At 48.1% G+C, this 16,031-nt stretch overlaps 1 protein-coding gene across 11 annotated transcripts in view; it reads left to right on the forward strand.

Moving 5' to 3' along the window:
- The window catches only part of TMCO4 (transmembrane and coiled-coil domains 4), a 121,670-nt gene that overhangs the window by 73,165 nt on the left and 32,474 nt on the right, over nt 1-16,031 (forward strand). Inside the window, exon 13 of one of the 11 annotated variants that reach the window (XM_063785420.1) lies at nt 1,256-1,722. The exons of 9 other annotated variants lie outside the window; for them this stretch is intronic. In XM_063785420.1, coding sequence (XP_063641490.1) covers nt 1,256-1,530 — 275 coding nt within the window. In that variant the 3' untranslated portion in view covers nt 1,531-1,722. Of the gene's footprint in view, nt 1-1,255; nt 1,723-16,031 lie in introns of those variants that run through there. One more of the 11 variants, XM_054680213.2, reaches the window with a different exon arrangement.

The raw sequence follows: 16,031 nt of genomic DNA on the forward strand, positions 1-16,031 counted from the left end.
CTGGGCTCCTTGACAGCAATTGGCCTCAGACCTTGCCCAGTGCCCAGAGAGTCAGAGGTGATGACCTGGTGAAAATGCCTTGAAAGTCAGAGCTGCCCGTAAATGGGAATGACATAATCATCATTGTCACAGCAATAGCAGCGTAGCAATAGCCACCATCTATGAAGGCCTAGCTCTCCGCCCAGTTTTTGCACAGTTTTATGTACATTCTCTCCCACCCTCACAACCACCCCATGGGGCCAGTAGTTCTGCCTCCAGTTTCAGATGAGAAGAGTGGATTTAGAGAAAGGTGGAGGAGCTCTCCCTAGAATGAGGATTTTGACATATCTTTTTCCAACTCCAGAGCTCCTACCTAAAACCTTTTATTTTAGATTCCGGGGTACATGTGCAGGCTTGTTATGTAGGTAAACTCATGTCACTGGGGTTTGTTGTGCAGATTATTTTATCACCCAGCTACTAAGCCTAGTACAATAGTTACTGTTTCTGATCCTTTCCCTCCTCTCATCCTCCACCTTCGAGTAAGCACCAGTGTCTGTTGTTCCCCTCTTTGTGTTTATGCGTTCCCATCATTTAGCTCCCACTTATAAATGAGAACGTGTGGTATTTGGTTTTCTGTACCTGCATTAGTTTGCTAAGGATAATGGCTTCCGGTTCCTTCCATGTTTCTGCAGAGGGCATGATCTCATTCATTTTTATGGCTGCATCATATTCCATGGTATATATGTACCACATTTTCTTTATCCAGTCTACCATTGATGGGCATTTAGGTTGACTCCATGTCTTTGCTATTGTGAATAGTGCTGCAGTGAACATACAGATGTATGTATCTTCCTTTGGGTATATACCTTTTAATGGGATTAATGGGTTGAATGGTAGTTCTATTTTTAGCAGAGCTCCTATTTTTATCTTACAATATTTCAGCCCCTCCTGGTTAGATGTTTTCAGTCAAAGCAATATACCATATGAGACCTTCTAAAGAGAGAATTATTCAAAATCAAATTCACTCCACTAGCTCGTATTTGTTAAGAACTTACTGTGTGCTAAGCACTAGACTAGGCTTTAGGGAGTTGACAGCTAATAGATATAGCACCAACCTCACAGAGCTTATGTTGAAGAAACTACCCTTCCAAAGACATGAGTTGGGTTTTGCAGAGTGGTGTGGGGATCAGCAGTGGTGTACATCAGTCATCCCACGGAGCACCTGGCACATAGTAGGTGCTTGGTAAAGGAAGTTCTTACTGCTCTTTCATGCCAGGTTCAAGGGCAGCCCCCTGGGTGGCACTGACATCCCTTTGTCTGCACGTCCTGTCCTCACATGGAGACCATCTCTACCACTCCAAACCCGAGAGCACTTGGCTTAGGAAACAGAAGGAGTCGCAGAAGCTGGCCCACCAGGACATAGAGGCAGATGCTCAGCAAGCCTCCCAGCCTCCTCTGCTCCTCCCACGCCTCCAGGAGGCAGTTTGGGTTTGCAGAAACCCATCCAAGGCTGAACCCAGCTCTACCATGCGTCATCCTAGAGATCTGTAAGGCGTCTGAGGAGATTTTCCCAACTGTTATTGAGATTCTCAGAGCAGTCCCGCCACATGTTCAGATGCGCCCCACAGGACGGGGAAGGGCTGATCTCCCGTGGGAACCCCTGGCCTTCTGGATGAGTATTTCAAATCCATCATGTAGCCGAGGAATCTTCTCTTCAGACACAAACAGGCCCAAATTCAACTGGCGTTTACTGAGATCCCTACTACCTGCTTGTAAGATCAACTGATTCCTTATCTTCATCCTCCTCCTCCTCTGGCCAGCTCACAATTATTGGTTTCTGCAAACCCAGACCGCCTGCGTGGAGGTGTGGGAGGAGCAGAGGAGGCCGGGAGCCTTGCCGAGCACTTAGTGTGTGCCAGGCACAGTTAAACACTTCACATGCCTTATTTAATCCTTGCAATAATCCTCTGAGGTTTTAATTATCCCCATTTTACAGATGAGGAAACTAAGGCTTACAGAGGTGAAGTAACTAGTGCATGGTTACAGGACTAGCATGATGAAGCTGGAATGTGGAGCTGCAATGGCTGACCCGTGTTCTTTTTTTTTTTTTTTTTTTTAAGACAGAGTCTCGCTCTGTCCCCTAAGCTGGAGTGCGGTGGCGCGACCTCGGCTCACTGCAACCTCCACCTCCCAGGTTTAAGCTCAGAGAGCCGAAGGGATTTGCCCAGAGTCAGAGCTGGAAGGTGGCCGAGCCAGGCGTCACACCCAGGGCCATCACCCACACCTGGATCATGGCACTGTGTTCAGCTGCCTCCCTGCTCCCTCTCGGTGCTTTGCCCATCTTTGTTTCCAAGCTCACCACGTTGGGTTACAATGCATCTGCCCACAGGTCTCTCTCCCCTGCTAGAATGTGGCTGATGCTTAAAGGGAAAACACACACTCACGATCACCAGGCACTGTCTGTTTTGTCCCCTCTGTGTCACCAGCCCCTGGCTCAGGCCTTGGCATGTAGAGGTGCCCAGTACACGTTAGGAGCTGATTCACTCATGAGGGACACAAAGGCAGCCATGAAGTTTGCTGTGAGGGCTTCTTGCAGGGGACCATGCTCGAGGCCTTTGGGTGTGGCAAGGCTCGAACTGCCTTGGCAAAGTGGACTCCTCAGCCCCCAAGGCCTGGGCCAGCCGGTTGATCTATTGCCCAAACTTCCCAGTGACCACGCTGTGCTCGGCCCGCTCCCTTCCAGACTGTCCATCGGGCTTGATCGGCTGGCACACACACACAGCCTGGGTAACGACTCTGCCCACTCAAAACCAAGACAAAACATGCACCTGCCAAATGATTGTGCCTTTGGTCAGGAAACCAGCATAGTCAGAATTCCTAGCAATGAACAATCCCCCTCTAGCAACAGTCCAAGTCCCAGCATAGGGCATGAATTTGCTTTGGGAGTGACTGACCCCGTCCCCAAGGGTATTTCTGACCCCAGTGGGTGCCAAGGGCAGGGAGGTGGTGCCTGCTGCCAGGAACGGCCAGCATCTGAGCACTCACTATGGGACCCTGGGCCCTGATCACAAGGTGGCATTCATCTTTTCTATATTTTTGCTTTTAAAAGTCTTTGAAAAATTAAGTAGTTGGAAAGCAAACTCAATTCCAACTGACTTGTAGTAGCTGGCTGAGCTGAGAAATGGCCATAGGAAATCAATTGCTGCTTCAGGTTATTTATGCATTTATTCTCCTCTGCATCCAAAAGGCTTTGAAGGGAATTAATTCAACATATTGCATATTGCCTGTGCCCTGTGGGCCTGTCCATGCAGTTGACAAGACACCCTGAGCTGAGCCAGCCTGCCTGCAGATGTCTTCATTCAGCACCATAGAGCCTGCAGAACCTGCTTCACTCTGGGCCCTAGGGTCCATTAGTCAATCCTGGCTCCCCCATCCATTTGCCATCTGTAAGCGGGCTCAATTTGATCACTTTTCCTAGTGTCTTCAAGATGCAAGGATCATTGCAACCAGCTGAGAATGACATGAAAGAAGGAGCACTCACACCTGTAATCCCAGCACTTTGGGAGGCCGAGGTGGGTGCATCACGAGGTCAGGAGATTGAGACCATCCTGGCCAACATGGTGAAACCCCGTCTCTACTAAAAATACAAAAATTAGCTGGGTGTTGTGGTGTGCGCCTGTAGTCCCAGCTACTCAGGAGGCTGAGGCAGGAGAATTGCTTGAACCTGGGAGGTGGAGGTTGCAATGAGCAGAGATTGTGCCACTGCACTCCAGCCTGGGTGACAGAGCAAGACTCCATCTCAAAAAAGAAAAAAGAAAAACAAAAGAAGGAGCACTGAACTTAGAGTCTAGAAACATCAGTTCAAACCCAGACTCCACTAGTTACTGTCTGGGTACCCTTGAGCAAGTCACTTCACCTCTCTGGGCTTCAGACTAATTAGTAAAATTGGGATATTGATCCCTCTGGGGGTTATTCTAGGATTTAATAACTACCATTTATTGAACACCTACTATATGCCAAGTGATATGCTAAGGGCTTTGCCTGTTTTCCCTCATCTAATATACAAACAACTCTAAGATATAGTTATTGATTTTCCCATTTTGCCTATAAGGAGATTGATGGCAGGGACTGTGTCCATTTCATTCTGCCCTCTGTCATCGGCACCTAGCATGGGACTTGGCACAGCAAAGAGCTGCAGCAATTTACAAATAGTGGACCTGGGTTCAACTCCAGCCTGTCCAACCACAAAGCTGGCCTTTTTATATGGTGGATGTAACAGCATAATGCTTGGCACATAGTAGACTCCCAACAAGTAAGTGTTCCTTTCTTATTCTCCATTAGTTTATCCAAATGGATTTTTCCAAGGCTGTGGTACTCACTGTCTCTGAGCTCACTAATGTAGCAGTAATGTCTTTAGCCCAACTGGCAGCTCTCAGGGAAGTGAGTTACAGAAGTGGGATTCATTTAATCTCTGCTTTAATCTAAACTAAAGGCCGATCAGCCCCCAGGCTCTTTCCAAGACTCGTAGCCTGCCGACTCCCTTTCAAAGACATTTGCTTCCCTCTGGGAATGCAGGCACCCTTGACCTTAGCAGTTGCCACCGGCTAAAATGCATTTGATCTCACCTTGAATGTGGGTTGTCTCTGTTATTTAAAGAAGGCAGGAATTTGGGGGCTTGCTCCAGCCTCGCCTCAGGGGTCAGACCTCTCTGCTTCACTGTTAACCCACAGGGCATTGTCACCAGGTGACCCGCTTCACCTTCCTCTCACAGATTGGCCACCAGCCCCCATTGTCTACTAGATAAATCCACTTAGCTTCCAGGGCCCCAGCTCAGAGCTGGAAGAGCCTCCAGAAATCACATTGTCCAAACCTTCAATTTACAGGTGAGGAAAGGAGACCAAGAGAGTCTGCACCCTGAAACGCAGTGATGATTGGTGTTGGTGTTGGAAGTTGGTTGCTGTGACTGGAGGAATCCAGAAATGCCCAAATACTAGCCTTGGAAATTACTTCGTTCTTCCCACAGGGTCCCTGAGAGAGATGAGCACGCAGACTTTAGCTGCATGATGACTGGGGCACCCACCACTTCAACGCCACCTAAGCTAGGACCCAGTAACCCCCAGGGAAGAAGCTGTGCTGGTCACACAGCAGGCTCAGCCACCCAAAAGCTCCAGCCCTGGATCTGGGGGCCTATGGGGTCCTGGCCAGTGGCATCAAAGGAGAAAGGAGGCAGGAAGACAAAGAAGAGACTATCCCCCATATGAGATGAATACAAGTTGGGCATCCCAAATCCAAAAATTCAAAATCCAAAATGCTCCAGATTCCAAAACTTTTTGAGCAGCAACATGATACTCCGAGGAAATGCTCAATGCAGCATTTCAGATTTTCGGATTTGGGATGCTCAACCAATAAGAATAATGCAAATATTCCAAAATCTGAAATCCAAAATACTTCTGGTCCCACGCATTCCAGATAAGGGCCAGAGAGAGAGAAGGTGGCCCTAACCTCCTCCAGCGACTTGCCTTGCTCAGAGGAGGGAGGAGAGCCTGCAGTCTGGCTTCCTGATGTACAGCAACCTGCCCACTAGTACATGTGTCCCATCAGTGTCCTCACGCTTGACTAATGAGGCCAGCACCCCCTCTTCCCATAGGAGCAATAGGAGGAGGCCTGGGAAGAAGTTGGGCAGAGAGAAACACAGGCACGGAAGGAGGAGAGGCTGAGGATCCCAGTGTTCCTGCCGCTGACACCGGATGCACCCCCAGCCCCCTTGCCCCAGGGTCAGAGCTTGTGCCAGACATCCCACCACCTCCAGACCAGCAGCGCTCCCTGGGAACCAGGGAAACCCTTGTACAAAGGTGCCCCAGGGGTTCTTTCTTCCAGGACTGTGTCTCCCTAGCCTGTCTTTCCTACCACCTGCTGTAGCCATTTGCAGACACACTTTCTACTCCTAAACTATAAAGTATATGCAGAGTAAAGAGTTGGTTGCTCATAATTACCCAGAAGGCCACAATTCTTCATGCCATGGGGTTAAGATCATGGGAACGGTATGACCCTGTGCAAGTCCCCTACATTCTTCAAGTTTTCCTTATTATTAATGTAGATCAAACGATACCCACCTCTTAAGGAAAATAAAATAGCGCATCTAAGCTCTTAGCACAGAGCCTGGCACATAGTACATACTGAGTGATTGGCTAAGACTGTTGTACAGTAGGTGGCTTGCAGCCTTGAGAGCATTGACTCCTGTAAAGGGCACTTAACACTCAGTTGAAGGATAATGATCCAGAAGGCACTGCTAGAACATCTTATCGGGGCTGATATGCTGGGCCTCATTTCATTCTTTCGTCCCATGAGCATGCGATTGTGGACTCCTAGACTCAGGGTTCCAAAAGACGTTTGAAATCGTCTGGTTCAAACAAACCTCCACACTGTACAGGATCCCCTTGACATCATCCATCTGTCTACTAGCCTCTGCTTAGTTGCTTCTAGTGATAGGAAACTGACTACTCTGCGAAGGGTAGTAAGTCAGGAATTTAGAGGACTGATCAATTTAATCATGGAGTCAGTTGCTTGTAAATTGTGAAACATCAAGCCCTGCCCAGAGAATCTGTTAAGGCTATTGGTGTTTGAATGTGCAATGAGATGAGCCATGTCCAGGGAGGCCGCTGGCCCCTCAGATAGAGTCCCAAGGTTAGTAGTACCTGGAGGGTCAGTATATTTCCAGGTTTGGCCCTGGACTTTTCCAAAACGTGTGTGTGTGTGTGTTTTGTTTTGTTTTGTTTTGTTTGAGACAGGGTCTCCCTCTGTCACCCAGGCTGGAGTGCGGTGGCACGATTTCAACTCACTGCAGCCTCTTTCCCCTGGGCCCAAGCCATCCTCCCACCTCAGCCTCCCAAGTAGCTGGGACTACAGGCATGTGCCACCATGCCTGACTCATTTTTGCATTTTTTGAAGAGACAGGGTTTCGCCATGTTGCCTAGACTGGTCTCGAACTCCTGAGCTTCAGCGATCCACTCACCTCGGCCTCCCAAAGTACTAGGATTACAGGCATGAGCCCCCGCGCCTGGCCACTAAATATAATTTTTATCTATTTTGCACCCAGAGCTGAGCAGTCCCACTAGGAAAACTCACAGGAGACAGTGTTGCAAACTGAATCCTGCTTTCTCGAGGTCCAGCAGTAACTGCCACTCTCAAGCAATGGAGCACGTGCCCACACTGTCTGCCTAAGCTCCAGGGAAACAAATTCTCTGCTGAAGTTTCTGTGGCGAGCACAGGTGTATAGAGAGAATAGTCTGCAGGAACGTATCTTTTCCTGGCCCCCACAGTGAGCCCTGATGGCTGTCTGAGTCTCAGAAGGAGATCCCCTCTCTGGGGACCATTCTCAGTTTCCTTCCCTCCCAGGCCTCCCCCTCACTCAGAATTTTGCATAACCAGGTCCCATGTGTGAGTCTCAGTCCATAACAACAACAGAAGAATCCAGACCCTCTGCAGCAAAGGAGCATTCCTCTGAGGTTGGAGAGAATTCCAACCGGAGAAGAAAACACCCCAAAGTCTCATTAACTTACATGTTAATTAATCATCTCAGTTCCCAGCACTCTGTAATGGAAACTGTTTTTTTTTTCTTTCCTCGTATCTAAGATTCCCTGATCATCAAGCCTGCATTGTCAGTGTTGTCAAAACTTGTCTTTTAGAAAATTGCCAGGCCTGTTTTGCAGAGCAGAAGATAAAAATGTTTCTGCCTGTGGGTCAGTGCATACCCAGTACCTGTGATTTAATGACAGACCCTGAGTTTTGGGGACCCTGTCTTTGCCACCCCAGCACAGGGTGTTCATGTGTGAACTCTGACCTTTCGGGTCTCTACTAGGCCTTCATTGTTCTTTATTTTTTCTATCTTTTGTTAACTCGTTTTCTTAGACACGTATTTATTTATTTATTTATGCAAAGCCCCATCATTCCTCCCCCAAAAGATTTTCAGGCATTTCAGGAAATAAAGCCACTAAACTTATGGGCAAATATAAAACATTAGGACCCAGAGAAAAACAAATAGGAACAGGAGCTCTAAGTCCATTGGGAAGATCCAATGCAAGGGAGGCAGGCCTGGAGCAGAAGGCACCTGCAGCCAGGCCTGGATCTGAATTCCAGCTCTGCCACTTACCAGCTGAGCAAACAGACCCCATGTACTTAGTCTTACACCTCAGTCCTCTCGCCTGAGAAATGTGTCTAGTAATACTTTCTTCATAGGACAATTGAAAGAATTAAGTGGAGCCAGGTGTGGTGGCTCACACATGTAATCCCGGCACTTTGGAAGGCCGAGGCGGGAGGACTCCTTGAGGTCAGAAGTTTGAGACCACCATGGCCAGCATAGCAAGATCCCTATCTCTATTAAATAAATAAATAAAATGTAAAAATTTAATCAGGGCCAGACCTGGTAGTCCATACCTGTAATCCCAGTGCCTTGGGAGGCCAAGGCAGGAGGATTGATTGCTTGAGCCTAGGAGTTTAAGACCAGCCTGGACAACAAAACAAGACGCCATCTCTACAAAAAAAAAAAAAAAAAATTATTTTCCTTTTTGAGAAGGAATCTCTCTCTGTCGTCCAGGCTGGAGTGTAGTGGTGTGATCTTGGCTCACTGCATCTCCACCTCCTGGGTTCAAACGATTCTACTGCCTCAGCCTCCCAAGTAGCTGGGACTACAGGTGCCTGCCACCAAACCTGGCTAATTTTTGTAGTTTTAGTAGGGACGGGGTTTTGCCATGTTAGCCAGGCTGGTCTTGAACTCCTGACTTAAGTGATCCATCCGCCTCGGCCTCCCAAAATGCTGGGATTACAGGTGTGAGCCACTGCACCCAGCCAAAAATTTTTTTTTAATTAGCCGGACATGGTGGTACACAGCTGTAGCCCCAGCTGCTTGGGAGACTGAGTCCAGAAGATCATTTGAGCCCAGGAGCTCAAGGTTGCAGCAAGCTATGATCGCACCACTGTACTCTAGCCTGGGTGACAGAGGGAGACCCTGTCTCTAAATCAATCAATCAATAAATAAAGCACTTAGCAGAATGGCTCACAAGTAATAGACATTCAGTAGCCACTGTTTTGTTACTGTTATGGTTATTATGTTTATCTGTTATTACCCAGTGCTGTAACTGAACTATTAGCTTCCCAGCAATCAAAGCAAAAACAGAAAAAGTTGACTGCATATTTCTCCTGTCTGTGAGGGTATATAGTGACGCCAGCTGCACCTGTAGTGAGACCTTCCATCTCAACCTGACTTCTTCTGTCTGAGAGTCGCACCCTCTCATTTTGAGAAGTGAACTCAGGTTCAAACATAATTAGCCAACAGAGCCTCGGATGTCTCTGCCTTGGGCTAGCTGGAAGGGTCAGGGCTAGAGCTTACAAACCCGGACCATGAGGAGAATGCCATGGCTGGGAATAATCTTTATGAGGTGCCTGCCTGATTGAACAGAGATGTGTCAGGAAGGCTGCAGCAGCGACTTCTTCAGAACCCAGATTGGAGTTCTCTTCAGCTTTGATGAGTACCGGGGTACTTGGAAGCTACAACTAGGTGGCGAGTCTCAAGTTGGATTTTCGTTTGAGTGGTTTTACGTTGTGTGTAGTTAGCAGTTGCTTCATGGGATTGTTGTTGTACCTGGATCTCAGGCTCAGGGAGCAATGGGAAGCATGATTTTTAGTTGGTGCCGCCGCATTCCTCGGCAGAAATTTGGTGGAGAATACCTGCTCCTCTCCAAACTAAGAAATACACCAGGGAGCTGGTGTGTATTGAGCACCTACTGTGTGCCAGACTGGAACAGAGTCCGTCTCCTTCTTCTTCCCAGTCACCTTGGAAGGTGTGGGCATTATGACACTGGCAACCAGGTGTTGCATTTTCTCTCTCTTTTTTTTTTTTTTTTTTTTTTGAGAGATGGTCTCATTCTGTTACCCAGGCTGGAGTGCAGTGGCACCATCATAGCTCACTGCAGTCTCAGACTCCTGGGCTCAAATGCCTCCCACTGCAGCCTCCCAAATAGCTGGGAATACAGGCGCATGCCACCACACCTGGCTAATTTTTTAGAATTTTTTGTAGAAACAGGGCCTTGCTATGTTGTCCAGGCTAGTCTCAAACTCCTGGCCTCAAGCGATCCTCCCACCTCGACCTCCCAAAGTGCTGGGATAAGACACTGCACATGGCTTCATTTTCCATTTTTATTTTTATTAATTATTTATTTATTTATTTTGAGATGGAGTCTCACTCTGTTGCCCAGGCTGGAGTGCAGTGGTGTGATCTTGGCTCACTGCAACCTCCGCCTCCTGAGTTCAAGCGATTCTCCTGCCTCAGCCTCTCGAGTAGCTGGGATTACAGGTGCCCACCACCATGCCCAGTTAATTTTTTTGTATTTTTAGTAGAGACGGGGTTTCACCATGTTGGCCAGGCTGGTCTTGAACTCCTGACCTCAGGTGATCCACCTGCTTTAGCCTCCCAAAGTGCTACGATTATAGGCATGAGTCACCGCGCCTGGCCCATTTTCCATTTTTGAAAATGGGAAACCTGAAGCCCAGGGAGGTTAGGTGACTTCTCCAAGGGCACCCAGCCAGTAATTAGCAAGCCTGGGATTCTAATTCATGTATGTCTAAACCATTTCCTGTTAACCCTTCTTTTATGCTGCCTTTTCCGACAAGCTTGCTGCCCTCAAAGAGCCTACAACCTAGTTAAGAAAATAAGATGCCAGGCTTAAAGCAGGTGAATAACAGAACCAAATGCTGCATCTCAAGGGCCTAGACTTGAAGGGCTGCAGCAGTTCAAAGGAGGAGCCTTTCCTTCCAGAAGGCAGGGAGGGCGCCAGGGAGGAGAGGGCAGGCTTTGAAGGACAGGTAAGCCTCGAGAGGCTTCGAGGCAGGCAGAAGGCCGGAGGGCGCAGGACTGGCAATACCCAAAGTCCAGAGGCAGGAAGGTGCATGCGCTGGGAAGGGCCAGTGACTGCAGCCAAGGTTTCTGCCAGGAAGTTGTGAGAAACAAGGCTGGAGAGATGAACAGGGTCCAAAATGCAGGGCTTGGCCCGTCCAGCAGAAAGCAGAGACCTGGACTCAGGCCCTGACTTGAACCTTCAGTAGTAGCATTTTCACTTGATGTAGTTAATTGATCTATCAGCCAGCAAATGTCTCCTGTGACCTACGCCATGACATCCCAGGACCTGTGCAGGGCGCAGAGGGAACAGCAATCAGGCAGACCCCATTTCCACCAGGTGTGATCTCAGAGGGGAAGGGCCCTCCTCCTGAACACCCCATCCTTCAGCCAGTCCTCCCTGCAGCTGGGGAAGCCGCACACCTTCTAGTCCTGGATTCCTCTTTTTAAAACTTTAATTTCATTAATTAATTTTATTTATTTGAGATGGAGTTTCGCTCATGTTGCCCAGGCTGGAGTGCAATGGCGCAATCTCGGGTCACTGCAACCTCTGCCTCCCAAGTTCAAGCCATTCTCCTGCCTCAGCTTCCCAAGTAGCTGGGATTACAGGCGCCTACTACCATCCCGGCTGATTTTTGTATTTTTAGTAGAGATGGGGTTTCACCATGTTGGCCAGGCTGGTCTCGAACTCCTGGCCTCAGGTGATCCACCCACCTCGGCCTCCAGTGTGCTGGGATTATAGGCTTGAGCCACCGCGCTCGGTCCTGGATTCCTCTTTTCTCGCCCGCTCAGCTTCCTTGAGGCTGGCGGCTCCAGCATGGATGCCCAGGGACAGGGCCTCCATGGATACCTGTTGAACTGCCCCAAGAGAAGGATGAAGTACCATTTTCAGGTCGGGCCCTTTGCAAGTGGTGTCTCCTCCATCTGCACGGCCAGCCTGGAGGGGGGACACCAGAACAGTCCCTGTTTTTCGAGAGAGCAGGTGCAGGGAGCCCAGGAGATTTATTCATGGTCACACAGCTTGTAAGTGATGGAGCCAAGGGAGGGCCGCTTACCTGTCTGACACCCACACCAGGGTTCTTTCTACTGACCCTTTATCTGTCCCTTTAATTAAAAAAAACAAAACAAAACAAAAAAATTGGCCAAGCGTGGTGGCTCACGCCTGTAATCCCAGCACTTTGGGAGGCCGAGGAAGGCAAATCACGAGGTCAGGAGTTCAAGGCCAGCCTGGCCGACATAGTGAAACCCCATCTCTACTAAAAATGCAAAAAAAAAAAAAAAAAAGAAAAAGAAAGAAAAAAGAAAAAAAAAGTAGCCGGGCGTAGTGGCAGGCACCTGTAATCCCTGTAATCCCAGCTACTGAGGAGGCTGAGGCAGGAGAATCGCTTGAACCCAGGAGGCAGAGGTTGCAGTGAGCAGAGATTGTGCCACTGCACTCCAGCCTGGACAACAGTGTGAGACTCCATCTCAAAAAAATAAATTAATTAATTAATAATAATAATAATAATAAAATAAAAATAAAATAGAGAAGAGGTCTCACTATTTTGCCCAGGCTGGTCTCAAACTCCTGGGCTCAAGCAATCCTCCCGCCTCGGCCTCCCATAATGCTGTGATTCCAGGTATGATCCAGTGCACCCGGCCTGTCCCTTTAATTCTATAGTTGAGGGTTTACCCAAATGGCCTTGCCCTCCAGGCAGGGCTAAGCCCAGAGTCCCATACTCATGGCTCCATCTCAGGGACTCCAGGGAGGGGCGGGCGCTCTAGGATGTGATCAGACCCCACTCCCAGGGCGCTCCCTCCCTCTCTAATGGGAATGGCATTGTAGGAAGCTCTTGGGGTAGGGTTCTGCCAGGGAGATGCCCGGGGCTTACATGGTCACCACAGCACCACCTGGTGGCAGCTCTCTGGTGTGCACACTTCATTGAGGAAAAGGCCACTTCACGGCCATTTCTGCAGCCATCCCTCCTCCAATCCCAGCCCAGGGGGCGTGTCCAGAGGGTGCTTGCTGGGGAGAGTTACCGACTGCCTTTCCTTGAGGGCTTGTGCAGAACTTGGCAGCTGCTCCTATATCCTGAGAAATTTTCATGTCGTCAGTTATATCCGTCTTGTTTTCATTTGACTTGATAAGCATTTATTAGGCACCAAATATGCAAAGAGGGGAAGGAACTAATATTTATCAGATACTCGCTGTGACAGCTGATTCTAGACATCAACTCACAGAACCTTCCCAATGAAAACCAGTCTCTAAAAACAATTGTTTTTAATTAGCCATGACTGGTAACCTGTGCCTGTAATCCCAGCAACTTGGGAGGCTGAGGTGGAAGGATCACTTGAGCCCAGGAGTTCAAGGCTGCAGTGAGCTATGATTGTGCCACTGTACTCCAGCCTGGGTTATATACAGTGAGACCCTGTCTCTAACATGAATAAATAAATAATTTGTTTTGAGACAGTCTCATTCTGTCACCCAGGATGGAGTACAGTGACACGAACACCACCCTCCGCAGCCTCGACCCCCTCCGGGCTGAAGTGATCCCACCTCAGCATCCCCAAGTAGCTGGGACTGTAGGTGTACCTGGCTAATTTTCAAATTCTTTTTGTAGAGGTGGGGACTTCCTACGTTGCCCAGGCTGGTCTCATGCTCCTGGCTCAAGTGATCCTGCCACCTCGGCCTCCAAAAGTGCTGGGGTTACATGCATGAGCCACTGCACCTGGCCATACTTTTTATTTTTTATTTATTTATTTATTTATTTTGAGATGAAGTTTCACTCTTGTCACCCAGGCTGGAGTGCAGTGGCGCGATCTGGGCTTACTGCAACCTCCACCTCCTGGGTTCAAGCGATTCTCCTCCCTCAGCTTCCTGAGTAACTGGAATTACAGGTGCCCACCACCACGCCCAGCTAATTTTTGTATTTTTAATAGAGACGGGGTTTCACCATGTTGGTCAGGCTGGTCCCGAACTCCTGGCCTCAGGTGACCTGCTCGCCTCAGCCGCCCAAAGTGGTGGGATTACAGGCGTGAGCCACTGCACCCAGCCTAAATGATTTTTTAAAAGAGAAAACTGCTCTGGAGAAAATAGGTTCTCAATCTAGGCTACACAGATTCCCATGTATGAGCAGCTGTAAAGATGAGTTTTCAATCCAGTCTTATAAAACCACCATGAAGAAAGGTTGCAGAAACAACACAATCAGAATTAGACCGTTAGTGCCCAGCAGAATGGTCTGAAGAAGCCCTCCCCACCCGCTAAATATGTTACAGTTTTTAAAGACATAAATTTAAACTTTGAAAATAAGTGGAAGGAACAAGACATTGAAAAAAAGAATACGGAGATCTGAAAATAAATCAAATGTAACTTGTAGAAATAAAAAAATAGAGTCATTACAATGAATACTGGATAAATTAAAGTGGTTTAGACAAAACTAAAGAGAAAAATAATGAACTGGCTGGGTGTGGTGGCTCACACCTGTAATCCCAGCACTTTGGGAGGCCAAGGTGGGTGGATCAGTTGAGGCCAGGAGTTTGAGACCACGCTGGCCAACATGGTGAAAACCCGTTTCTACTAAAAATATAAAAATTAGTTAGATGTGGTGGTGTATGCCTGTAATCCCAACTACTTGGGAGGCTGAGGCACAAGAGTCACTTGAACCTGGGAGGTAGAAGTTGCAGTGAGCTGAGATCACACCACTGCACTCCAGTCTGGGTGACAGAGAGAGACTCTGTCTCAAAAATAATAATAATAATAATAATGAACTGGAAGATTGATTTGAAGAAATTAACCACAATGCATCATGGAGAGATAAAGAGATGGAAAATAGGAAATAAATTAAAGTTTGACATTTGCTTATAGAAATCCCCAAGAAAAAGAGAATAGGGGAGAGAGATAATTTATTGGCTGAGAATTTTCCAGAATGAATCTCTGCGCTTCAAGGAGCATGTTTGTTTGTTTGTTGTTGTTGTTGTTGTTGTTGTTGTTGTTGATATATTTTTAGAGACAGGGTCTCACTCTGTCATCCAGGCTGGAGTGCAGTGGTACAACCATAGCTCACTACAGCCTTGAACTCCTGGGCTCAAGCTGTCCTCCTGCCTCAACCTCCTGAGTAGCTGGGACCACAGGTGCACACCACCGTGCCCACCTTGATCTTGCCTAAAGGATTCTACCTGGGCTCACTCCTCCAGTTCTTTATGTGGATCCTGCCTTAGCCCAGGACTCCCAAAACCACATCCCCAAAAGCCAGCCACTTGCCAACAGCCTGCCATCATTCCCAGTGTTTCCCCCACCCCTTCCCCTTCTTCCTGGGTGAGAATTTGGAGAAAGATTCATCCTGAACTAGTGTCTTAATGGATTTAACCTGTTGCCCATTACACATGAGCCATCAGTATGTTGCAGTGTTTCAGACATATTGTGTACATCTGTGGTAGACTGATGGCAAAAAACGGCCATAATTCCCACCCCTGCCTGTATCCACATACTTTACAATGTGACCTTGAAACCCCTCCCATCAAGAAGTGTAGTCTGTTTCCCCACCCCTTGAATCTGGGCTGGCCTTGTGACTTGCATTGGCCCATAGAAGGCACAGGAAATCGCATCATGCCATTTTCAAACCTAGGCCTCAGGAGGCCTTGCACGTGAATTCCACTCTCTCCTAGAACCTCACCATAAGAATGGGTCCAAGTTAGTTCCTGGGGGGATGAGAGACCCCACCGAGCAAAGCTGGCTCATCCCACCCAGCCTCAGCCTAGCTGCCAGCTGGCTGCGGACACATGAGTGCACCCAGTGGGATCAGCCATGCCTGGATGATTTTAGCAGAATTGCCCGGCCAATTTGTAGGCTCATGGGAAATAATCACTGATTATTTTAAGCCACTGAGTTCTGGGATGGCTTGTCACACGCCAATAGCTAACTGATAGAAGACATATGGCCTTCTATGTCCCTGTGTCACATTTTGATAATTCTTGCAATATTTCAAACCTTTTCACTAGTACATGTGCTCACCTTAAGCCTCTGTGACACATTTGGTAATTCTCACAATATTTCAAGCCTTTTCTTTTCTTTTTTTTTTTTTTTTTGAGACGGAGTCTCGCTCTGTTGCCCAGGCTGGAGTACAGTAGCATGGTCTCAGCTCACTGCAACCTCTGCATCTCAGGTTCAAGCGATTCTCCTGCCTCA

Source organism: Pan troglodytes, chromosome 1 (genome assembly GCF_028858775.2).
Source record: "Pan troglodytes isolate AG18354 chromosome 1, NHGRI_mPanTro3-v2.0_pri, whole genome shotgun sequence".
NCBI classification, from domain to species: Eukaryota; Metazoa; Chordata; class Mammalia; order Primates; family Hominidae; genus Pan; species Pan troglodytes.